Raw genomic sequence first — 24488 nt, forward strand, 5'->3', positions numbered from 1 at the left:
GTATCTCCCTTCTCCCAGGTGATGATGGTTCCCAACACCAGTATAATTACTGACTTGTTCTAGCCTACACTACAGCCCCAAGTTCCAGATCACTAACCAATCCAGTGCTAGTATTGAAATGGTGCTATTAACACTATTTCAGTTAGTTTTCTATGCTCTTCAGGATGATAATCTATCAACCATTCATTCCCTTAAATAGTTATTGAATTCAGAATAGCAAATCCCTTTTCCCTTCGGCCCAGAATTAAAAGTAGCCGAGATGTCAGCGGGGGCACGCTGCCCTCAGAGGCCGAGGTGGAATTCCATGACTTCTGTGGAGGGCCAAAGCTGGGGCTTCTGCCGGCTCCTGGCCGTCCCTTCCTCAGGCCTGATCCCCCACACTGCACCCTGACGGAGTCCACACCCCCTCAATATCCCTCAAATAATCCACTCTTCGGACATTTCATGAACCAGGCAGACTTTGCTGAGAGCTTTCCAGGAATGATGGTGGAAGAGACAATACTGGGTCGGGTCAACGACTATCAAAGCACAGTAGGCACGACCAACCTCAAAAGAGCCCCCAGGGCCCTGGCCAGGTGTGGCTCATTGGTTGGGCGTCCTAGAGGTCACTGGTTCGATTCCGGGTTAGGGCACATACCTGGATTGTGGCTTCCCCCACCCCCACACCCCCACCCCTGGTAGGGGGCGTGCAGGAGGCAGCCATCGATGTTATACTCTCACATTGATGTTTTTCACTTCTCTCTTCCTCTCTCTCTAAAAATCAATAAACTATTAAAAACATTAAAAGAGAGCCCCCAGGCCCTGGCCTGTCAGCTCACCAGGTTACTTGCTCTCCTTCCCACTTTCTCCCTTTCCTTCCCCCTCCCTCCTCTCTTCTCCAGGATCAAAGCACAGTCCCTCCCCCTCTGTCAAGCAGACCAGCCTCCTTCTCTGAAGCCTGGCTCAGCACTTGGATAAAACAAAGACAGCCTTCTTCCTGAGAGAAATTACTGTGAATACAACGTCCTCCGCCTCATTACACACAAGAGGGTTGGGATCTTTGGAAAGCTTGGTCAGTTCAAACATGGCAAACAACTAGCTGCAAACTCTCTCGGGATGAGTCTGTCTGTTCAGTCGGCCACTGCCCGCAGAACCGGGTCACCAGATGGCTCACGCCGCCCAGGATCTGTCCACCTCGGGGAACTCTGGTTTCCAGGGCCACCTCCTCCCGTCCTCCACGACCCTCCCACCCTCACAGGCAAACTGGCCCGTCCTCCGTCCTCCGACTGGGCAGCCGCCCACGCTCTCCTTCCCAGGACACCAGCCAGGGCCCTGGGAGAGAAGCAGTGTTCTGAGACAGGAGCCACGGTCAGTGAGCCCAGCAGAAGGGGGGGGGGGGGGGGGGGACTGGCCCTCCTGGCAGCGCCACCGTTCATGGGGGAGGGGCTCAGGGAAGAGCCCTTGGCCTCTCGGGGCCTCCGATTCCTCACTGTGGCCTGGCTAAGCCACCTGCCTAGACTAGAACCAGTGAGGACCTGAAGGCCCCCCTCACGGCTCCTCGGAGTTTTTAGGGCCTAGAAGATCTCCTGTGGGCACACACTTCCCAAAAGGCCAGCAGGCAGCGCTGGAAACAGTCCCCAACTGCTGCGGGGGCGGGGGCGGGGGCAGTGCCAGGGGGAAAGTGAAGATCGTTCTGGGAAGTCGGTCATAATCTCTGATGATTTCGGATCCCTTCGTGGTTGCCAAAAAATAAAAATAAATAAAAAATAAATAATAATCATCTCTGATGAGGGGAGGGGAACATGTGAAATCTGAAAAATATTCTAAAACTACATTGCAGTGGTTTTATTTTCTAGCTAGTAAATAATTGCTTTGACAGTTAGTTCGATTAATAATAAAGCATGAGGTTTTTATGTTTAGTCATGGGACTTGGGCCCAAATGGTTTAGTGATGCACAAGAAGGTTGCAGCCTTTCAAAACGTTAGAGCTGAAGAGGGAAGATGTGGCACGGGCGCAGAGTAGTAGGCGAAGTGGTCCGGGACCGAGGAGAGGTGGACTGGAGGGGGGTGAGCCCCGGCACAGGCAGCAGGTCACTCTGTCGCTGCCTATCCGTCCCCAAAGGCCCGGCCGGCTCCGGCTCATGGTGACCCGGGGAGCACTGACATGCCTCCCGACCTTCTGGGTGCCCCTGTCGCCTCTCAACACCCCTCAAAGACCTGGATTGTGGCTCCCCCCCCCCCGACACACACACCCCCACCCCTGGTAGGGGGCGTGCAGGAGGCAGCCATCGATGTTATACTCTCACATTGATGTTTTTCACTTCTCTCTTCCTCTGTCTCTAAAAATCAATAAACTATTAAAAACATTAAAAGAGAGCCCCCAGGCCCTGGCCTGTCAGCTCACCAGGTTACTTGCTCTCCTTCCCACTTTCTCCCTTTCCTTCCCCCTCCCTCCTTCTCTTCTCCAGGATCAAAGCACAGTCCCTCCCCCGTTAGCACCTCCATCTTTTGAGCTAAGCACTGGCCTCTGCTGACTCCTCCATCAACAGGTAGCATTTATGTTGGGATTTATGTGGCATCTGTATCTAGTTTTGCACCATTCTGGAACTTTCTAGAAAGACACATACTCTAGGCTAGGTCAGGAGTTTTAGTTTGGTGCTCTTCCCAGTTTTTGTGTGATGGCAGAGACAACTCCTTAGGAGTCCAGACGGAGCCGAGAAGCACAGCAGCCTTGTCCTTAGGAGGCAGTAGGCCCGGAGGGCAGGAAGGACCAGCAATAAAATGCCTGAGCCCGCCGTCCTGCTGAGGCGCAGCGGAACCACACCAGGTTAACGCCCACGTTTCACATCCCTGGGCTGCTCCCGCGCACAGTGCGGGTTGTTCTAGGCCCAGGTGCCTGGCAGGCCTTGTGTCCTTTCCGCCGTGGCTCTTCCCTCCCTGAGCTGATCCGCTCCGGGGCTGAAGCCAGGCCCTGCTCACAGAGATGTGCAGGGAAGCGCTGTCCATGCCGGAAGCCCACGAAGGGGCTCAGGGGCTTGCTCAGGGGTGTGGCCAGAGCAGGAGCTCAGGCCTGCGGCCCGCCCGGTCACCTTGGGAAAGCTCCCTAAACTGTTGCCTGAACAGGAATGCAAACCGACTAAGAGTAAGGGCTCCGAGGACAAGCGTACCTGCGTTCATCCCATGAGACTTCCCCTCTGTCTATTTCCTCATCCGCACGATGGAACTGAAACAGGTCTACCTCAAGGGTTGCTTTGAGTTAATCTGATGATCTGATGCAAGTACCATGCTCGCAACCTGCCTTGCTCACAGGAAGTGCTTGACAAACCTTTGCTGTTTTGTGTGTGCATGCATTCCTACACACATCTGTAAATACATATACAAAGGCCACAAAGACACGCTCCTTGGGACAGCTGAAGTAAACGGGATCTGTTTAAATTTGACAAGAGCAGGTGTTGGTGAGGCTGGCGAGCAACTGGAACATTGTGGATGGGGATGTAAAACGTGCAGCCACTCTGAACAGTTTGGCCGTCTCCTAGGAAGTGAAACATACACTTACCACACTTACCATATGAGCCAGCTATCCCAGTCCTAGTTACTTACTCACAGAAGTGAAAGCATACATCCACACAAAGAAGGCTCATAGCGGCTTTATTTCTAATAGCCCCTGTGTTCTCAACAAGTGGATGGACAAACAAATGCTGGAACATCCGTTCAGTGGAATACTACTCGGCAATGAGAAGGGATGCAGTACTGATACACGCAACATCGCAGATGAAACTCAAAAGCAGGATGTGAAGGAAAAGAAGCCAGGCGCATACTGTCGTAGTCCATTTATATGACATTCTGGAAACAGCCAGGCAGCAGGGACAGAAAACAGGTAAGTGGTTGCCAGGGGCTGGGTAGGGGAGACGGACTACTAATGGGAACGAGGGGGCATTTTCGGGTCACAGAAATGCTCTACATTGTTACTGTGGGGCTGGATTCATTCATGAATGTTTGTCAAAATTCATAGCATGGTTCACATGTAAAAGGTAAATTATACCTTAATCACCTGTGAGAGGAGGGAAGTGGGTAGGAAGGGTGTATGAAGGATACTTTTTTGTTCTACTTAAACATTTGTACTGTCTGAACTTTTATAATGAGCATGTAATTCATGTAATTGGAAATAAGTTTATTAAAGTTTGAAGTGATGGTGAGGATGATGGTGATGATGATGATCTACCTACCTGGAAGGGACATGGTGAGATCCACATGAAACGAGACAGTGCGTATGGAGGACACGCACAGATGGCCGCGGATCTTCTAAAGGACAAGGTGAAAAGGCCAAGGGGCCTCCACAGGAGTGACAGCCATGACTTACCTCAGTGACAAAGAGCGTGCGAGGGTCGATAATGTCCAGGAAGTGCCTGAAGCGGCCATAGAAGGATGTCTGGAGAAGGGGGTGGGAGAGGAGAGGAGATCAGCTGCTGTAGACCATCCTCCAGCCACTGGGGGACGCCCCCCCCCCCCGCCCCCCCACATCTCACCCCCACTGTTGGGGCCCACAGTCCCCAGGACTCCCCACATGGGAGATGAATACCAATGAGGCCTCACTGCTCAGAGACCTGAGAGCAGTTTTCCCAGTCTGAGGGCTTTCTAACATCAATTCAGAAAGACCATTAAGGCTCAGTGACTGTCCCAACTTCTCTTCAAGGTGCCTCCCATTTTTCTCCCTTTTCCCTCAGGGCCCTGAGATCCACTCCAAGCCTTTAGGCAGCTCCCATCCCCCCCACCACTGAGCACAGGGGCTGGAAGTCGGACCTGGTCCCCGCCCTCTCCCAGCCTTCCCTGACCACCACAGCCTCCCAGCCTTGCAAGGACCCCTCCAGTGAGGGAAGGTCCCTCTCCAAGGTCAAGTTCCCCAGAGGCAGAGCTCCAGCACCTCAGCCCCCTGCGTGCAGCCATGAGGCCCTCCTGCACCCATGGCTTGGAGCTGCTGTGAGGCCCAGGACGAGCGCCCGACTCCCTCCGGTCTTGCCCCAGGGCAGGGTCCGTGGAGAAGAAGGGCTTTGTGCAAAGCAGGCCACAGGCATTAGAGCCCAATGAAAGGAAACCCAGCAACCCCGGTGCTGGGCCCTCTGCCTAGGGACGGAGCCAGCTGGGCAAAGCCAAGCAAGGGAGGAGACAGGGTGCCAAGCGAGGGGACAAAGGGAGAAGCTGCAAATGCTGGGGGTTCATGCCTCGCTACACTCCCAGGCTCTGTCCCAGATGCTCCCCGGAGCCCACAGCTCTCCAAGCACCGTCCTCCGCTCTGCGTAGCGAGGGAACAGACGCCTCCACACGCCGCCCCCTTGCTCACTAGGAAACCAGACCCGGCAGCCAACGTCCGTCCGCTCCTTTCCCTTCCCTGTCGAGACCCTGTGGTAGGCCCCGGGTCACCTCGAAGTCCCCGCACAACCAGGCCCCACGCTGCCTCCAGCTCTGCTCACCACGCACGCCGCCCTGGGGCGGCCTCCCCACCTCCTGCCTTTCACAGATCAAGCTTCCGTGCCATTCCCCACGGAAACATTGCTTCTCTAACTCCCACAGCTCAAAGGGCCTGGACCACGGTGCTCACGCCGTTGTCCGGGCAACATGACCTCTGATAACGGAGTCTAAGGAAACAGCCCGACATCCAGAGGTTCGGTCAGAGGCCCACCGTCTGCTGAGGACGTCACTGCGGCATGATCTGTCAAGGTGGACGGCGACTGAACACTATGCCGCCATTTAAAAGAGATCGTTTATGGCACAGAAAAATGCTTATGCCCTAGCCGATTTGGCTCAGTGGCTACAGCGTCGGCCTGCAAACTGAAAGGTCCCGGGTTCGATTCCTGTCAAGGGCATATGCCCAGGTTGTGGGCTTGATCCCCAGTGGGGGACTTGCAGGAGGCAGCCGATCCATGATTCTCTCTCCTCGTGGAGGTTTTTATCTCTCTGTCCCTCTTCCTTCCTCTCTGAAATCAATAAAAATATATTAAAAAATAATAAAAAGAAAAATGCTTATGATGGTGTGAAATGCGTATAAAGAGGATGATTCCAATTAATAGTCAGGGAAATAAGTAGAGCCAGTTGGATGGTAAGTGACTAGTAAAGAGGCAGAATGACATACAGATTCTGTTTATCACTAAAATGCATCAGGGTTCCTCAGGGAAGTAGCCGGTTCCAGGGCTGGGGCAGGGAAGGTACCGGACGAGACTGGTACATTTTGTTGCGCCGGAAAGTAATGAAGCGCCACCCCCCGCCTCACCCCATCACCAAATGATGGGGGCACGTTAAAAGGACCAAGGAAGGGGAGATGGACACTGTGAGCCTCCGGATGTGATACCTTGAGAAAGTTCACAATGTCGCTCACACAGGATTCCGGAAGGACTGAATCCAATCATGAAGAAGCATCAAACAAACCCAAACTGAGGAACATCCCACAAAATGACTGGCCTTATTCATCAAGTATGACAATGCCATAAAGACAAACCGCTCTGCTTGGACTGAGGGACAGCCCACATTGCAGGAAACTAAAGCGACAACTAAATGTATCACATGATTCTTGATTGAATCTTGGACAGGAATGGGGTGGGAATGATATTTTCAAGGACACTACTGAGACAACTGACCAAAAAATGTAGGCCGTAGATCAGTGAAAGTATTTTATCCATATTAAATTACTTAATGTAGTAACTATACTGAGGTTCTTAATACAGACTGAATATTTGAGCCCTCCCCCAATATTCATAGGTTAAATCCTAATGCTCAAGATGACGGTATGAGAGGTGGGGCCTTGGGGAGGCGGTTAGATCTGAGGGCACAGCCCTCAGGAGTGGGATTAGTGCCCTTATAAGAGACCCCAGAGATCTTGGAGAAGGTGATTTCTCAGTGAGTGTGGAAGAGGAGGTTGTTGGGACACTTTTTAGATGCAGCGGGTCCTTGTGAGAAACCCTGTTTCTTTGTAGCTGTTTTAATGCCTGTCCTCCCAGCCTGATGAATGGCAGAGAAGGTTTCTACTTTCACAGTCTAATTAATTGTTATTTTCTCAATAGTTTAAAATGTATGGCTCCCCTCCGCTCTAGAATTCAGCCCCCCTCTTTCCTTAATCAGAGAGTCGATGGATGTTTTTCCTTCCCTTTTTCTTTACCTGAAGAATGAATCAGCTAAGTGATTCCTTCCAGTTCCTTGCACAAGAAAGGTGAGTCAGCTAATTCTCAGCAGGGCCTGGGGCCTGCAGTACAAGGCCTTCCCACCCCCACAGCCACTGGGGGAGAGCGGGCCTTGGGAGCAGCAGCTGAGGGCAATGGTCTGAGAAGGAACCTCCAGCCCTCCTGTACCCAGCCCTCTAAATCACTGTGCTTAGGAATAAAATACTTGCTGAACCCATAGCTCAAAGGCAGAAAGACTGGGCCAGCTCACTAATCCTGGACCAAGCTGCACACTGAATCACCTGGTATTCCAAAACCCAGCTGAACACCCAGAGATTCAAATTCTACTGGCTGAGGTGACGTGGAGGCTGGGTGGTGTGGCGGGGGTGGGGGAGGGGGGGTGCTCCAGGCATCAGGTGAGCCATGTGCAGCAGGGGTTGAGAGCCACTGGACTAGAAGGTATTGACCCTTTCCACAGCACAACCAGCCCAGGGCCAGCCCTAGGAAACAGCCACTAAGTCTGTAGGATAGAACTTATTACAACACATTACTACCTACAAGCCATTTCACTGTAGAACTTACTTCAGGCAAACTGCATGAGAAACTTCCCCCTTGACCCCGACCTCAACCCACACAAACCTCCCCACCCAGGAGTGCAGAGTGCGTTTTCCTGCCCAGCAAGCTCCCCGTACCCCAGAGGGAGCCCCATGCAACCCACATGCTCTGCCACCATAGGCCTCAGCTGATTTTAGAGCCCAGCACACCCACAGCACACACCTAACCCCCGTTATCTTAGCAGACACTGGTAAGCGAGACTTCTGAAGGACAAGAAAGTTTTTTTAAAAAGCAAACAAACAAAAACCCCACTTATTTCTGGATACACTGAAATACAAATGGGAAAAAGCATGTTTCCTGTCCAGGGGCCCCAACTTGCCCAAAATGGGCCGGAAGTGCAGAAAAGAGCAGGTTTGGGAGAGGAAATGAGCAGAGAGGAGGAGGGAAGGGAGCACAGTCGGCCACACAGCTTCCCAGGTGTTGTCTTGTCATCTTCCCTTTCGGGGGGCCCCCTCCCATTAGGCAATATGGGGCAGGGGTTAAAAGCATGGCCTCCAAGATTACAAGGAACAACAGGGAACAGAACATGTTCAGTAACACCACAGAGATGCCTTCGGCCACATTCAGAGTGTGGGAAAGTCTACAGGACAAACAACTCAGTTTCTCAACAGATAAGCACGGGAAACAAGGAGGGGCAGAGAAATAATGGGTCAGAAGGCACATATCAGTCAAATATAATGTGCGGGCCTTCTGGGATCCTGATTCAAACAAACTGATTATTTAAAATATGATGTGACAATCAGGGAAATGTGAAGTGCAATGGACTGATGTGTCCCCCTCCCCCCCCCCCCAAAAAAAAGTCATGTGCTGAAAGCAGCCAATATGGTGAAAAGATGTGTTTGAAGGGGTGGGTGGGGGCTCAATTTGAGGAAGAAGAGTTCAGCAGCTGTGGGTCATGCAGGTCTTTGGGGCCCCTTCAAAAGTGAGGTCCTTATTTCAGAAGCAGAGGAAGCCACTGGCGGGTGTTCGAGCTTGGGAGGGTGGGCGGGGGGCCGGAGGGGGGGGGGAGCCCTTGATCAGACCTGCACTGGGACTCTGCCATGAGGAAAAGCAGGGCTGAAAGTGGAAGCAGCGAGACCTGTTAGGAGGCTCCCACGGTGGCTCCGGAGATGGATGCTGGGGCCTGGCCCAGGGTTCGGGCGGTGGAGACCCGTGGATTTGAGAGCTGTTTAAGAGAGAACACTGGACCTCGGGTTGTATTTAGAAAGTGAGGGCGAGGAAGGGAAGTACTAGTACACAGGCGACTCCCAGGTTTCGTAGGAGTCATTTGGGTGGCGGGGTGAGCTGCCTGCACAGCGGGGAGCAGTGTGGTAGGGAACAGGTCTGCGGAGGAAGGCGCTCTTTCACATGCAGGGCTCACAGGCGCTGCGCTTGAGGCAGGTTCCTGTGCTGGAGGAGGAGCCCTTCAAAAGCAAACACTGTGACTGCCTTCCAGAGGCTTGCCAGGGAGATACTAGCAATGGCTGCCGGAACAGAGGAGATTCAAACGTGCACTGAGGGCTCCAGCAGGGATCACAGCCAAGGGCTCAGTCCTTGGACGGTCTTGATAAGTGTCTGTTGTGTGACTGAATGTCCCAGAACAAGTCCCAGAGAAAAACCATCGCCCAGATCTTTATCCCGCACATCACTCTGTGTCTAGCCCCACCTCGGGGTTAGGGTGGAGACAACGGAAGGGCAAAGATCAGCCCTTTCCCTCAAAAAGTGCACACAGGAGTGAAGGAGACCAAGTAATCAGAGTATCAGAGGGCCGTAGGGCAGGCTGACTTATAAGGATCCCACTTGGGGTGGCCAAGGAGGTGGGCAGAAAGGAGTCGTACCCTGGTGGGGGGTGGGGGCGGCTGCTGGGGGGCGGGGCGGGCATGTCACAGGAGGTGGGCCTGGCTAAGCCTTGACCAATGCCTAGGGCCGGGAAAGGGGGAGAGCCAATGAGGGATCACTCAAATTCAGGCCGGGGCACCCCTGACAGTCTCTCCCGGAGTGGCACCCTACACTGGCAGGAACACAGTCCCACCTCAGACACCTACGTGCTGTGATGATTTCTTTTTTAAAGCGATTAAAGTCCTGTTTTTTAAAACAGTGTGGACATTTTCTCAGAAAGCTGACGGACACAGCTCCCTAGTTATCCGCGAGGCTCAGTGCACCACCTTGCAAGAACCCGTTTCTCCACCACCACCACCACCACCACCAAAATAAATAAAATAGAAAACCGACCTTTGCACATTTCCTTTCTTCCTGCAAACTTCTTTCTGTCCGCCTCCGCTGCCCCCACCCCACCCTAGGCTCTCCCTTCAGCCAAGTCTTTTGCCCTTTTCCTAACAAAGTTCATTTCCTCCGCGTTGCAGGCAGCCGGGGCCCAAGCGTAGGCTGGGGCTCCCGCGTACGCGGCGGCCCGCGGCGTGGGGATGGCCCCTCCCAGCCTCTAGCCCCGGCCTCGTCCAGGCTGCGGGTTCGATCCCTGTCTCCGTGGCCGAGGACGAGTTAGCGACGCCCCACTGGGGGTCGCGTAAGGATAGGACCCCGGTGACGGGTCCGAGCAGGACGGACAGAGCCAAGCGCTCGGCGGCGCTGGGCTCAGGTGCCCAGACCCTTCGCCGAGGGGGCAGCGGAGGAGGCCGGTGCCTGTTCCCGGGACTGGACCCTCCGGCCCCGGCGGCCGCCTGCCCCGGAGATGACACAGCGTTTCCCCCGCACCCAGCTCTCCCCGCCAGCCCTCGCTCCACCCGCCGCAGGGCACCGGCCGGCCAGCTCGCCACGTCAGCGAATCGCCGGCCGGAGGGGACCCTTCGGCTCGTGGCCCTGGCCCGTTGCGCACGGCGGACCCGTTTGGGGTGCAGGGCTGGGAGCGTGACCGGGACACGGACGCTGCCGGGGGCGCCTCCAGAAGCTCGGAAAGGCGGTCAGTCCCCACCCGGGGAAAGGGGCAGAAGGCATCTCGGCCAAGGCAACTTCTCCTCCAGGCCCCACTCGAACTTTCCGCCCAGAGTGGGCAGCTGCCTAACCCAAGGCGACCCTGCAGCAGCCGCTCGGACCCGGTGCCCACATCCCCGGCCGCAGCGGCCAATCACAGAGCGCCTCCGCGGGGAAAGGCAGGAGGGCGCGAGCAGCCGCAGAGCGACGGCGCCGATGGCCAATGGGGAGCCGAGGTGGGGGTCCTCGCTCACCCCGCTGACCAATGGAAAAGGAGTGGCTTTGGCCGAGGTCCCCATCCAGTAGCTGCAGGCTCCGGGGTGGCCGCGGGTCCGAGACCCTAGGGCTAAAGGGGATTTGGGAGAGGACTTCGCTCACCCTCCCTGTGCCACCCGCTGACCCTCAGACCACAGCCCGGTCCTCACCTGCTGGAAGCGGGGTTTGCCCAGCTGGAAAGGAGGTGCATCGGTCGCGGCGCTAGCGGCACTGGCCGCTGCCGCCGATGCTGTGGTCGCTGTATCCGCCATGGCCACTGACGCCCGCAATCCCGGCCCTTTTAAAATGTCCCTCCTCGGCCCCCGCCACAGCTACCTCCCCGGATTGGCCATGAGCAACCGCAGCGAGTCGGAGGCGCAGAGTGTTGTGGGGAGTGTAGTTTTTCTTGCCCAGACGCCCAACAACCCTAGATTGCGGAGTTGCACCAACGCAGACCGGAATTGGGTTCCCGCTGCCAGTTTGCAGACCCTGCGAGTGTGCGTGGCTAAAGTCCCCACCAAGGGGACCGCGGAGCGACCCCTCCCTGTTCCCTGCCCCTAGAAGTTTGAGTTGCTGGGATGGGCGTCACTCCTGGAGCGCATGGGACCCCGGACCTGACGGGCCAGGACTCGAGGCGGATTAGGGTTATTCTCCGAAGGCTTTCTGCAGGAGTTGCACTGCGGAATATTCCTGCAGTTCTGCCCCACCCTGCCTCCTGCCTTGTGCTTTGTAGCTACCCTGCCAGTCGGTTCCTGGGGCATGCTGCGTGCTCCCCGCCCGACCCTGGAACATTCTGCACCTAGAAAACTATTAACTTTTTATCTTCGCCTGATGCTGGCTCTCTTTATGGCCGCAGTGTAAGTAGTGTGTTTCCCAATCTATGTCCCTACTTCTACAAAACCCACTATAACCCAACGCTTCTCTTTCGCAGCCCTTGCATTTATTTGTTTTGAGTGTCTTGTCTTTCCTACTGTGAAGTCCACAGGGCAGAAGTTGTGACTTCTTAATTCACTGCTAAGTCCACGGTGCCAGACATTGGAGAGCTCACAGTAGGGACTCAAATACAGGGTGTCCCCCAAAATGCATACACTACTAAAAGCTGACAGCTCAATGTTTCTTTTACGATTTAACCCATTGGAATTAATATACAAAGTGTGTATACATTTTTGGGGAGCGCCCTATAGTTGTTGGCTGAGTTAAATGCACAGGAGGTCTTGGGAGCCTTAGCAGCCTCCACTTCCTTTTGCCAAGGAAGATCCCTCCTGGGGCTAATTCCTAGGCAGGAAGAGAACTGGGAGTGGGGAGTAAGGTTCAGTGGGGTTACAAGGACTTTAGGGAGGGGGAGTACTGCCCATGGTAAAGCAAGGCACCAGCAACGATAATGAACACAAGGGGGAGAGGGGGAGCTGCCTGTTTCACACAAGAGTACAGTAGAAATATTTAGTTTGACCCTAGGGAACCCCACTTTGGATCTCCTTAGTCTTGTGGTGAGGTGCAGGGTTGGCTCATGCCTTCCCATGTGTTTCTTAGCAATGTATGGTCCATAACTGTCAGTTCATCCTCCAACAGCTGAACCATAAGAAACAGATGTTCCTGAAAGCTGGAGAGAAATTCCCGCTAGCCCTGAAGAACCATTTGTATCTTGGATTTGTAGCTTACCTTTCCCTACAAGGCTAAATGGTTTGAGAATAGCAATCAAGTCTTTTATCCTCTGTACTAGGGGCCCAGTGCACGAATTTGTGCACCTTGAAAGGAACTGTGGGCTGCGAGGCTGCAGTAGGCACAGGGGCAGACCTCAGCCCCTCCCACTGCGCCCCCCCCCCCCCCCGCTTCCCGTCTGACGGCCGCTCCCACGCACTGACGGCACTGGCCCCACTCGCACCCACTGAAGGCACAGAGCGATTGGGACCAGTACCAGCAGCAGGTGCAAGCAGGGCCAGTGCAGTCAGCGGGTGGGAGCGGCGGCTGCTGTCCCCAATCTCCCCCTCAGGAGCAGGGGGAGGTGGAGAAGCCCTGAGGGGTGATCGCGGCCGGCACTGGGCACCCACAGTGGGTGTGAGCGGTGACTCCGGCTCCAGCAGCAGGTGCGAGCACCAGGCGGGACTGCGGCATGCGGGAGCAAAGAATTTTCAGTAACCACCAAAGGCTCACCCTATGACAGTGACTGGCACCCCACCTTGGTCTGGAGGCCCCACTCACCTGTTCCACCATCCCACCACGGCTGATGCCTGCCATGTTCTGCACACACACCCTGGTGGTCAGCACACATCATAGTGACCAGTTGTTCGGTTGTTCCGCCATTTGGTCTATTTGCATATTAGCCTTTTATTATATAGGATTATATAAGATTCCCCAAAGTATTCAATAAATGTATCCTGGGAATGAGAAGACTGAGTCCAGGCCGCTGGGCAATGCTGTGCTGCTGCCCTGATGTTAGGACAGTGACCTGCCTTCCCTAGGAAGCCTGCTTCACGTGCTCATCAAACCAGGAACACAACAGAGCCACTTGCAGTCTGTGAACTTTTTATTCTTCATAAAGTGCTCGAAACATGAAGAGCAAGGTCTTTATAAACAGGAGTTACAACTAGGAAGACAAACGGCAAAGCAGAACTGTGCCAGCTCGCTGCCCACCCCACCTGCAGCTCTCTTCCAACTCATGGCCAGGAGCAGAAACATCCGGCAAGAACCTGGGCTTCAACTCCAAACTTCCAGAGACATCCCTGGCCTGGGCATTCTGGAAGTTCACAATCAAAGATGAGTGGAAGGTCAGCCTCAGGGCTGGGATACCTAGTAGAGCAGTGACCCTTTTCCCCCAGAAGAGATACCTATCCAACCTCCAATGACCCCCCTAAAAGCAGGACCAAAGTCCTAGGTACCTGTGGACACCTTCCTCAGCCTTGATGAGTGTCTTTAAGGTAGACAATGTTAAGGGGCTTCCCCCATATGTGGGGCTCCTCTGCTTTGTCCTGGCAGAAGACATCCCCCATTGAGCCAATCTCCTTCCGAGGCTTTCTGGGTGATCCCAAGAGTGACCCCACAGGCCAGCTCAAGAAAATGAGGCGATCCCCGGGGAGCCCTTACCTCCTCATTGGGTCAAAACTAGCCTCTTTCAGCACCTCCTCACCCCAAAACTTGGCTAAGGCAGGGTGCCCCAAGCCACCAAAGGTCCCCTGCAGATGCCATGGGGAAGCCCGTTGTTTTCTGCAAGAAAACCAGGGCTGGGCCAAAGGACAGATACTTCATTCAAAGTGCACTGCAGCCAAGCCAGTCAAGGCTAGGGGGAAGGGGCAGGCTGGGTCAACAGGTAGAGGATAGATGGGAAGGCTTTTTCCTAAGTATAGGCAGAGTGGACCTCCCACTTCCACAATGTAGTTTTTCCCCCAGGATCCCCCTCAATTGGTGTTGAGGGAGTAAGAGAAGCCAGCAGATAGGTAAAGGGAGCAGCAGCAGGTTGGCCGGACTCTTCACTGAAATTAACTCCAGGGGAGGGCAGAGCAGCAACAGGGCTGCCCCCTCCATTTCCGTTCCTAGCATCCTGCCAGATCCAGTCCCTTGCGCTCAACAGTGAAGGAGAGGGGCGCCAAACAGAGGGCGGGGTCTACATCCAGAGGCCCCTGACCCCACCCGCAAAAGGCACGTTTTAATCAGTTTCCAAAAGTTCAAATCCTGTAGCAGCACAGTTTTGGCATCTGGACAGGCAACAAGAATAGGGATAGAGGCTTGATCCCCAAACAAACAGCCCAAAGCCCCAAGGCCTGGAGGAGCCCACACCTTGGAGGTGGTCTCTCCACATCTGCCCGGGGCTCTCCACACATTCACACATGACACTCATGGACAGGTCGAAGAGGAGGGCAGGGAGTAGCCTGGAGAATGCACATCATCTCCTTCTATCCACACCACATCCGCTCCTCAAACAGCTGGAGACACACAGACTCAGGACACAGCAGACAGGACACTGGACCAGCGGTCGCCAACCGGTGGACCACGGACCCCTGGTGGTCCGTGAGGTCCGAAAGGTTGGCGACCGCTGCACTAGACCATACAGGCTCCTTGTTCTCGGGGAACTGACGTGAGGCTAAAGAGCAGGTGCCCTGGTTGCCCATAACTCACAGACCAATGGGCAGCTTGGTCCCTGCCAAAGCCCTAGTAATACTAGGAGCCCTCCAGGGGCTGGAGGAAGATGAGAAGAAAAGGGTTTAGCTGTGGGAGAAATGGCTGACCATCCCTGTGGGGTAATAAAGTATGTCCCAGATACCGCATCAAATTGCAGCTCACCCCTGCTCTGTCTTGAGGGCTAAATTCTTTGTTCTAATTTCTGGAACCCTCAAAGCTAAGGGGTATGAAAATAGGCAGGTGGGTGAGACCCACCTCTAACCGGAGTCCAAAGGCCCTCCTTCCAGCAGCCCCAGTTGAGGCAGGAGGGAGGGGGAGCAAAGGGTGACAACCGAGGACAGACTGCGCCTGCCCAGGGGAGTGAGTTCAGCAGGAGGAGGGAGGAGGTGAGCCCTGCTTGGGCAATGGGTCCACGCCAGCCCTCCAGGGGGGTGAGGGTGAAGAGGGCTACTTTGGGGGGTCAGGGGGGATCTGCAGCAGTGTGGGTGAGGTCTCCATGATCCGCACCAGCAGCCGGTCAATGTAGCTCTCCAGCTCCTGCACATGCTCGTCCCGCTGGCTCAGCTCCCGCTCGCGCTGCAGGAGCAGGCCGATGAGCTCGTCGTGGGTCAGGTGGTAGTACTTGGCAGACTGGTCTAGTGCACCAGAATCCTGAGGTCAGATGGAATGAGAGTGAGCAGGGCACCCTCAGGCCTACCTGCCTGGCTGGCCACCGACACCCCAGTTACACCACCACAGGCCCCGGAGCTGCCTCTGTCGCCAATGCCAGAAACGGCCTAACTGGCTTCAGGGCTCTGGCACGGGAGGCCAGGCCTGCTCCTCGCTCCACCCTGCCCAGCACCCTGTTTCTGAATTCCTCTCTCCCCAGCACCGCACGTCTGATCTGATCGCCCATGGCATCCTGCCAGGCCTCACCTTCAGCCTCTTGGTGTCCACAGTCTGGCCAACCTGGGAGGCCGGAGCCACAGGCTGAACGCTGCCAGACGTGACTGTCTTGAGCTTCTCCAGCCCACTGCTCAGGGCTGTGCTCAGACTGGAGCGGGGCTGCTTCCTGTCGGGGCTGCCCTCCGCAGGGGCAGCACTGAGCGGCTTCACAGGGTGAGGACTGTGGAGACAGACAGAGATGCATTATGGGGAGGAGAAGGCAGGGCCACAGTTCTGCTGGACAGAGACCCACCACTGCTTCCTGTGGTGGCTGCCCCTACACAGCAAGGCCTCAGGGCAGCTGTGTCCAACATTCCTCAGCACCCGACCACCTGCCCCTCCCCATTTCACTGCCTCAGGTGGCCCTGCCCCTTCACCAGGAGAGCAGAGGCCTCTCAGACTTCTCTGCGCCCGTACCCAGTCTGCCAGGGCTGCCCCCTCCACCCATCTTCCCTCCATCCTCTTCTGTATTGTAACATTTCTCTGGTTGGGGGAGAGGAGTGTGGCCAGCCCTCCCAGGTTCCCCGTTTTCTCAGGACTATGGGGATCCCCAGGCGGTGGGACTGGCCGTGCTAAAACCAGGAAAGAGCTGGGCAAACCGGGACACTGGGCTGCCCATGTCCCTCCATTGGTGCTTCCCCTCAGCATTTACACCGGTTTGTGTTTGCCAGGCTACCACCCGCAGTCACCCCACCTCTTCCTCCTCACCCAGCCTCTCCAGAGCTTGTAGACTACGTTCCGTCTCTAAGTCTGACCTTCACTGACTCCTCAACCCAGAGAACAGGACGCCTGCCCCACCGGCCCATCACCAACGTTCCTGCTGAGAACCCGCTTCTCTCCTTCCTGACCTCTCTGTGGCGTCGACTCTTGGACCACTCCTTCCTTGGGCTGCTCTCCTCCCTCGTTTTCTTCCCCCATGCCCTTCTCTGCTTTTCCAACTTCTCGGTCTTAAATGCGAGTCTGCCGGGGGTTCTCTCCCCTCCACTCCTCACAGCCGTCTCCAGCCTAGACCTCGGCTGAGTTCTAGACCCACGCAGACAGTTCCGGGCTGGCTTATCCATGTGGGGTCCACCCCAGGCATGCCACCCTCCCCGCCACGCCTGCCCTTTCCTGGGCTCCCCAGTGGTGAGTGGCACCATCAGCCTCCCATGGCTCTGGGAACTCCTCTGAATCCCCCGCTGTGGCTTTAGCCGTAACAAACATTAAGCCCTGCTACCTTCTCTCAAACCACCCCCTCCTCGCCAGGCCAGGACTCGCTAAACCTTCCTCCTCTGGCCACAGCTGCTAAGTCAGCCCCCCCTTCCCGTCCCCCACCTCCCCTGCTGGGGAGTCCTGCCCACCTCCAACCGCTCCTCCACTGTGCTGTGGGCTCATGATTTTAGCCTCCCTCCCTCCCAGGGTCAGAAAACAGTCTCTAACACAACAGGCCCCTGGCCTTCCCTCCCGGCCCTCCATGCACTCCAGCCAGGACACAGGCCCTCCCTCACCTCTGGGCTCTTACAAAAGCTGTTCCCTGTCTGGAATGCTGCCCCTTGGCCTGTGGGCCTGCTAACTCCTACTCAGGTTGCAAAGTTGAGCAAGGCCACTTCCTCCAGGAAACCTTCCTGCTTCCCCCAGGCTAAGCTGGCCCTCCTCTGGGCCCCCAGCACCCCGTACCCGTGAGTTACCCAAATTGCAAGCATCGGGCCCCTAATCCAATTAACCTACCCCTAGAGGACCTCTTTACGCTACTTCACAGAGGATTCGAACCGTTAGAGAGCAGGAGGCAAATGGCTTGGGCCACGGCCTGAAATCCACTGCAGAGGGGCTCACCCACATGCAGGGAGGCCCACAACCCGGGAAGAGGCAGAAAGCCCGGCAGGGGCAGGCAGCAGGGAACAGAACATGCCATCTGTCCTTCCCACCTAGGCGTCTGCATTAGGGAAGGGGTGCAGAGGCAGCTCTACTGCCACCTATGGGCTGTGCCAGGGGCAGGGAGGAATACCGGTGAGGCAGGCAAACACCCTGAATGGGGGCCAGGAGTCCTGGGCTCTGCGTCTGATTGCCCCCCTGCACCTGAGGGACCTTGGACCCTGAAGCTCTTATGGACTCTATGTCCCCATCTGAGAAATGGGGACAGTTCTGTTTGGCCCATGATGTAAGGAACATGCCAAGTACAGACAGGAAGCCAACTCTGAAGAGAATAAGACTGGTAAAAAGTGGTGAGTGTACCTGGAAGTGCTGCCGGGATACTGGGCCAGCTGAGGGCACCGGGACACTGTACCGCCTCCTCTCCCACCCCTCTGGCAATGGCCTCACCACCTACCACTGCAGCCGCAGGCAGGCAGCCGGTCTGCTTCCCACCGCTTCTCACAGACCAGCATGGCCCCTGGGCCTTCCCTTCATGCTTCACTCCCATCTTCCCCACTGGGTTGGAACTCTTGGCAACACAGCAGGGACAGCATCTTCCATCCCTGTCAAGTGTCTGACACACTGGATGCTCAGTGAACTGGGAGGACTGAATGCAGGAGCCAGGGCTGGGCCTCCCAGAGGCCGGTGCTGGAGCTGGCCCTGCTCCCCAAACGCCTCCCTTCCCTGCTCACCAGAGGCAGCAGCACCTCTGCTCCCCTCGCTGCTCCCCTCAGGCCTCCTAGAGCGCTGGCAGGCCTCTACACTTTTTTTAAAAATATATTTTCTTGATTTTTTACAGAGAGGAAGGGAGAGTTAGAAACATCGATGAGAGAGAAACATCCATCAGCCGCCTCCTGCACACCCCCCACTGGGGGTGTGCCCGCAACCAAGATACATGCCCTTGACCGGAATCGAACCCGGGACCCTTCAGTCCACAGGCTGACGCTCTATCCACTGAGCCAAACCGGTTTTGGCTTTTTTTTTTTTAAGGCCTCTAGACTTTGCTGCCCCTGCTAAATCACACCCAGTCACCCCCAGTGACCTGGGCACTCCTCGTTAGCCACCCGGTGAGGTCACAGCCTCATAATTCTTCCAAAACAGACCAATGCCACAACGGCCAGTCACACAGGCCACCACTGTCAACTCAGCACGGTCCTAAGCGCCTGGGGCCACCCTGAAGGCACCACCACAAACCAGTGAAGCACTGATGAGGCTAGAGACCCTTTCTTCTGAGGGTCACATATGTGGGACGCATTTCTTTTTCTTTTCCTCCTCAATGGTGCTCCACTTTCCTCTCTGACCTCAGCACCAGCCCGTCCTGTCCTCTGGCTCTCTGCCTTCCACAGCCTCTCACCCTGGGGCCTGGGGCAGAGGACGGGAGAGGCGGGGCATCTGACAAGCTACACTGCCCCCCCCCCCCAGCCCCTAGTTGCTGAGGGCCCTAGCTCTCCTCTCCCTTTCCCTGCCCATCTGCAATACCTCCCCAACCCACTCCTCACCCCCTGCATTTCATCAGTGTTGTCATCCCCAGAGTCCTGGCTTGTGGGGGCACCTGCAGGTCCAAGGTCCAAAACGGAGGCAGTTTCAGAGCCGGCACCACAGAAGACGAATGTCTTCAAAGCCCGCCTGGTCCTGCCTGGGTGAACAAGCCCTCGCCCAGGAGGGACAGCCCCCTTCACCCCTTTCCTCCTGGAGACTGCTGTCGGGTGGCCGCTCACCTGTCACTGGGCTGTGGTTCCTCAGCTGGTCGTGTCTCCAAGGGCAGAAGCGCAAGCGGGGAGGCTGGGGTGACTGCGGCGTGGTCCTCCCCAAGTGGGGCAGGGGAGCCCCCAGGGGGGGAGGCTGGCTCCCCGGGGGACAGGGAGGAAGAGGTCAGGGGCCAGGCTCCAGGCAAAGGAGAGCACGGAGAACTGGGCCCCCCGTGGCAGTGGCTGGCCCAGGGCGGGAGAGGGGGCGGTGGAAAGGTGGGCTCCGGGGGTGTGGGCAGCTCTTCCGGTCCAGAGTGGATGGATGATTCCCTGGACTCGGGAGGGGATGTGGATGGGAGGCTGGGGGGATCTCGGCTCTCCTGAGACAAGAAAGGGTTTAAGGCATCCTCCTCCAAAGCCCACAAATCAGGCTGGGGGGAGCTGCCCGGCCGGGGTCCAAGCCCCTCTCCTGCTGGTTCCCGGCTCTGGGCCTCAGGAGCCTCGGGGCCTTGTCCTCTCTCCAGAGCCCCCCAGGTCTGCTGGCTCTGAAGAGCCAGGCTCTTTGAGTGAGAGGGCATGGGGGCAGAACCCTCAGGGTAGCTGGTGGGCAGAGATAAAGACACAGGAGGGCTGGCGTCCTCCGCTGGCTCCTCCAGGCTTGGCTCACCCAGCAGGGTTCCCGAAGAACAGCTGTCAGACTCGGACCCTGGCTTCTGGCCGTCCTCCTTGGCCTCCTGGGAACCAGCAGCCAGCTCACTTGGGAATGCGTCGCCTTCTCCTGTCTCTGCCCCCCTGCCACTCAGCCCCCCTGTAGCCTCCTCCTCCTCCTGGTAAGCTGCGGGTATGAAGAGGCGGGGCGGCTTGGGAGGCAGCGTGCTGGGCGGCAGCCCCTTGTCCAGCATCCACTCAGGTTTGGGCTCTGGCTCCAGCTCCAGTTGGGGGAGCCCCTGGGTCCCCTTGGGGCTCACAGGCTCTGGTGACTCTGGCTTCACAGCGGGGGGAGGCAGTTCGTCGGACTCTCCCCGTAGGAGTGGTGAGGACGTCTCAGCCCCAGGAGAAAGGGTGACCACATCCCAAGGCCAGGAATCGTCGATCGTGTTGAGCTCCTGCAAAAGCTGCCTTTTGCCTCTGGAAGCCTCCTCACGCTGGCCCTCAGGGGCGTCGTCTGGGCCTGGCAGCCTCTCCCACACACTGATCACTTCCGGGGAGCTAAACAGAGATGAACTGTCTGCTGGACTCTGCCCTGCTCCCCCTCCTGGGGCCGTCGGCTCCCTGTCTGCGTCTGAGTCTGAGGCTCGCGGGTGCAAGGCTGACATGGAGGGCTGGCCGGCCTCTACAGACCCCAGGGGCCCCGGGGCGGCAGCACTCAAACTCTGGTGGTCCAGTCCCAAGTCCAGAGGAGCCCTGGGCTCCAGCCCCTCGCTGCTCCCACCTCTTCCTCCTCCCCCAGGGCCCCCCGGGGGCTCAGCTGCCTTCACTGTCATGGCCCCAGGGCCTGGGTCTTGCAGCCCCACTCCTGCAGGGGCCAGGATCTCACTCCTGGCCTCTGGACACAGCCTGCTGGCAGCAAAGACGTTGAAGGTGTCTTCCCACTCAGGCAGGGCTTTCCCAGGGGAGGCCAGGGGGGTGGGACCGGCCCTCGAGGCCCTGGGGAGAGAGGGAGCAGGTGAAGGAAAGTTTAGTGCTTTGTCGGCTAGGAGCTCCTCGAAGAAAGGGTTGCTCTGCAAGGAGGTGAGGAACGGATTGGTGAGACCCAAGAATCCAGGTGGGGTGGCTTCAAGGGCAGCGGTGGCGGCAGCTGCAGCGGGGGAGGCGGCTGCAAAAAGGTTAGTGCTTAGCATGGGAGCAGCGGTGGGAGCAGGAGTGGGGGGGGCCGGAGCACAGGGGGAGCAGGGGAGGTGGTGAGGAAGAGCAGCTGGGTCAGGTTCTACCTGAGGAGACACGTCCAGGCTGTGGAGGGAGACAAAACCGTGAGCCTCCTGGTTAATGCCAAGACTGGAAACCCCTGCTGAATACCATGCCCCCTGTCCCCCACCTGCCTCTAGACGAGGTGCCACATGCCGCCCAGGCTGGGTTCAGGCACGTGTGTAGGCCAGCGGACAGAGGGAAAACCCAACATGTAACATTCATTAGGCACCACCCAAGGAGGAAGATGCTGGGTGGAGTTCATTGAAGCCTCACACCAACCCTGGGAAGCAATAATCCCATTTTACAGGCAGGGCCCCAACCTAAACCAAGTGTTCTTTCCACTACCCCATGCTGAAGAAGCCACTCAGCACCAGAATTATGCCTGGAGAGCCAATCAGAACGTGCCTCACATCCCTTCAGGACTGGCTTGGAGGGGGAGAGGCCAGAGAAAGGCCAGCCTGGTACCTGGCTGGACAAAGCCAGCACTATCAGAGGCATGACTGGCTTTGCCAGCCCCTCACAGAAACAGGAGGTGAAGATGGGCTGCTGTCAGGCATGACAAGGTATCAGCACATACCTGTCCAAGGAGGACAGCAAGGCACTGCCGAGGACATGTGCTGTCAGGCGTCCACAGGGACCAGCATCGGGCAGCCGTGCTCTGTACCCCAGCACCCACAGGCCAGCCTGGAAAGCAGCTGACTGGGAGTCGCCAGGAGCCTCCTGGGTCCTCCCCTGCACAGATCCCTGGCTCCCCTGGAAAATCTATCCCATGGAAATGAGCCTACATGCCCCAAAATCCTGGAGAGCATTTTCTGGCCTGCACATGTCCCCTCCTCTCTGAGAGGGGGCATCCTCTGTACGTGCATCTTGTCTACAGTGTGCAGTGGACTTTAGGGGTGTGGGCAGGGGCAGACTCTGAAACTAGAGCTCTCAGTTTCCCCAGGATACTCCCAGGACACAGACAGACCCAGAAAGACAGTGCAGGACCCAGCACCCCAAACCCAGTGGGACTGTGGTTTGCCGCTGCCTTGCAGCTGACCCCAAGTCAGATCCAGACTCCTGTGGCCTCACCTACTGAGCCCCATCTCCCAGGCCCCACTCTAAGCCCCAAGACCCCAATCCTTAATCCCTGCCCAAGTGGATAATCATGGGAACTTCTACACATCCGTCTTCTCCTCAAGCTGCTGCCTTCCACGGGGAAGTCCTGGGGACGGGCCACAAGCTGCCAGAAGTCCTAAGGGCTACAGGTTAGACTAGAGGGGCATTTAGGGAAAAGAGGCCAAGGAGTCTGGAGCTTACCAGGATTCTTCCGAGAACCAGGACTCCAGAAAGAGCAGGCCCCACACAGAGTGGGCAGAGGTAAGGGCCTGTCCACAAACACTGTGGGCAGGGGACGGGAAGGAGTTGGCTCAACCAGGAGCAAAGGTGGGCTTCCCAACAGTCTGCAAGTCTGGGAGCCCAGGTCCCCATCCCTGGGCTTCTCTTAAGAATCCAGCTTCCAGAGACTCCACTGACCCTGTATTTGCACCACGGTAAGTCCCCATTCAGGACGGGTTCTCAGTCTCATGCTACCACCTAGAGATGAAGGGAGAGGCTTCCCTGTACCACCCTGCCTCTATGGTTACTCCTGGGCCTGGAGTCCCAACCTCTACAAACATCCCTTCTCCCCTCATTTCAGGGAGGCCCAGGGCCAAGGCACACGTGCCTACCTTGGGGATTGAGGAAAGTAATGTACCACCACTACGTGGATCAAGATACCCCCTCCATTGAAGCACCCATACCAGATATAGCCACCCCTGTCTCAGCCCCAAGGAACAGGGCGGGGTACTCTGAGCCACCTCTTTCCCCAGTCTCCTATGACAAGTGGCATAGGGGCCTGAGGAAAGAGGGCTCCATCAACATTAAACAGCACCACGCTCAGCCCCGGCTGGCCCCGCTCACCCTTGCAGTTTGGGTTGGCAGTCGGAACTACAGGGCAGCAGAGCAGCAGGGAAGTAGGCTGGAGCCCCAGCCTAGGCTGGCAACCCCCCTGGCTCCCCAGAGGTGCACACAAACCCGTTGGTATGGAACCGGCAAGCAGCTCTCCCTGGAGTAAAGGACTCCAGGTGCAGGCCCAGCAGGCTCCCCAGAGCTGGACAGGCTCCCTCTGAGAACATCCATCCATCCCTCCTACCCAGCAACAAACCCCTCCCCCAGCCCCCCTCCCCTTGATCCATGAGATGCCCATTCTGAAGGTTCTCACCTTAGAACATCCCCTCCCTACCATTCCACCTGGCAGATCAGAGACACGTGCCCATGTGTGCTGAGCTTTGCAGGTTATGCTCTGAAGACAGACATAAACACCCGCGTCCCAGAACCCACCGAGCCAGGCTAGCACAGTGCCGTGCCCCCGTCAAGCAGTGGGGGCTTCAACTTATGCTGATTCGTCTTCTAAGATCAAAAATTAGGGAAGGAAATCAGAAATCCAGATGGCTCTGCCCTCTCAAGCTATGGAAATAAAACTTTAGGGCCTGCAGAAACCTTCGAACAACTGGTTAAACCTGCCATTTAACAGAGGAATCGCCTGTTCTCTCCAACAGCCCCCCCTCTTCTTAAGCCCTGGAACTGGCAACTCGCTCTCCCACGGGCCACCTCTGTAGCTGGTGGACAGCTCTTCCTTAGGCTGAGATGCACTGTGTCTTTTTATTTCCACACCTTGACCACAGAGATGACCGTAGATCTGCAAAGGCTCACCTCTGGGCAGCTGCCCAAAAGGCTGAAGCCAGCCTTTGAGGTGTAACCACCCCCAGCCAACAGGCCCTGCAGCCACCTCTCCTGAGGCATGCTCTCCTGCCACCTGCCTGAGATGTGCCCAATGGTCAGGAACGTGTCCGGGAGACTGGACATATCCTCTCCCATCATCTGGGCACAATGAGGTGACATAGTGAGGCCTTGTGAGCTGTAAGTAGGGAACCACATAATTTATCTTCCAAAATGGAACTTTTTAACTATGGTAAAGAGACACTATTAACTACGCCAGGAAAAGAGGCACAAACAGGGCGGATGGCCACACTAACTCTAAG

General features: G+C 56.7%; 2 protein-coding genes across 6 annotated transcripts in view; both read right to left on the bottom strand.

Annotated features, from left to right (window-relative positions):
* The window catches only part of SFXN5 (sideroflexin 5), a 103294-nt gene extending 92055 nt beyond the window's left edge, over positions 1-11239 (bottom strand). For all 3 annotated transcript variants that reach the window (XM_079792832.1, XM_079792830.1, XM_079792831.1), the window contains exons 1-2: positions 11074-11239; positions 4339-4407 (exon numbers count right to left, since the gene is read on the bottom strand). In XM_079792832.1, the coding sequence (XP_079648958.1) occupies positions 4339-4407; positions 11074-11175 (171 nt within the window). In that variant the 5' untranslated portion in view covers positions 11176-11239. The remainder of the gene's footprint in view (positions 1-4338; positions 4408-11073) is intronic.
* Positions 11240-13321: 2082 nt separating this feature from the next.
* The window catches only part of RAB11FIP5 (RAB11 family interacting protein 5), a 36327-nt gene continuing 25160 nt past the window's right edge, over positions 13322-24488 (bottom strand). The window contains exons 4-6 of one of the 3 annotated variants that reach the window (XM_079792784.1): positions 19549-21468; positions 15932-16121; positions 13322-15667 (exon numbers count right to left, since the gene is read on the bottom strand). In XM_079792784.1, coding sequence (XP_079648910.1) covers positions 15464-15667; positions 15932-16121; positions 19549-21468 — 2314 coding nt within the window. In that variant the 3' untranslated portion in view covers positions 13322-15463. The remainder of the gene's footprint in view (positions 15668-15931; positions 16122-19548; positions 21469-24488) is intronic. The other 2 variants (XM_079792785.1, XM_079792786.1) reach the window with 2 other exon arrangements.

This window comes from Cnephaeus nilssonii, assembly GCF_951640355.1.
Source record: "Cnephaeus nilssonii genome assembly, chromosome: 15".
In the NCBI taxonomy this organism is placed as follows: domain Eukaryota; kingdom Metazoa; phylum Chordata; class Mammalia; order Chiroptera; family Vespertilionidae; genus Cnephaeus; species Cnephaeus nilssonii.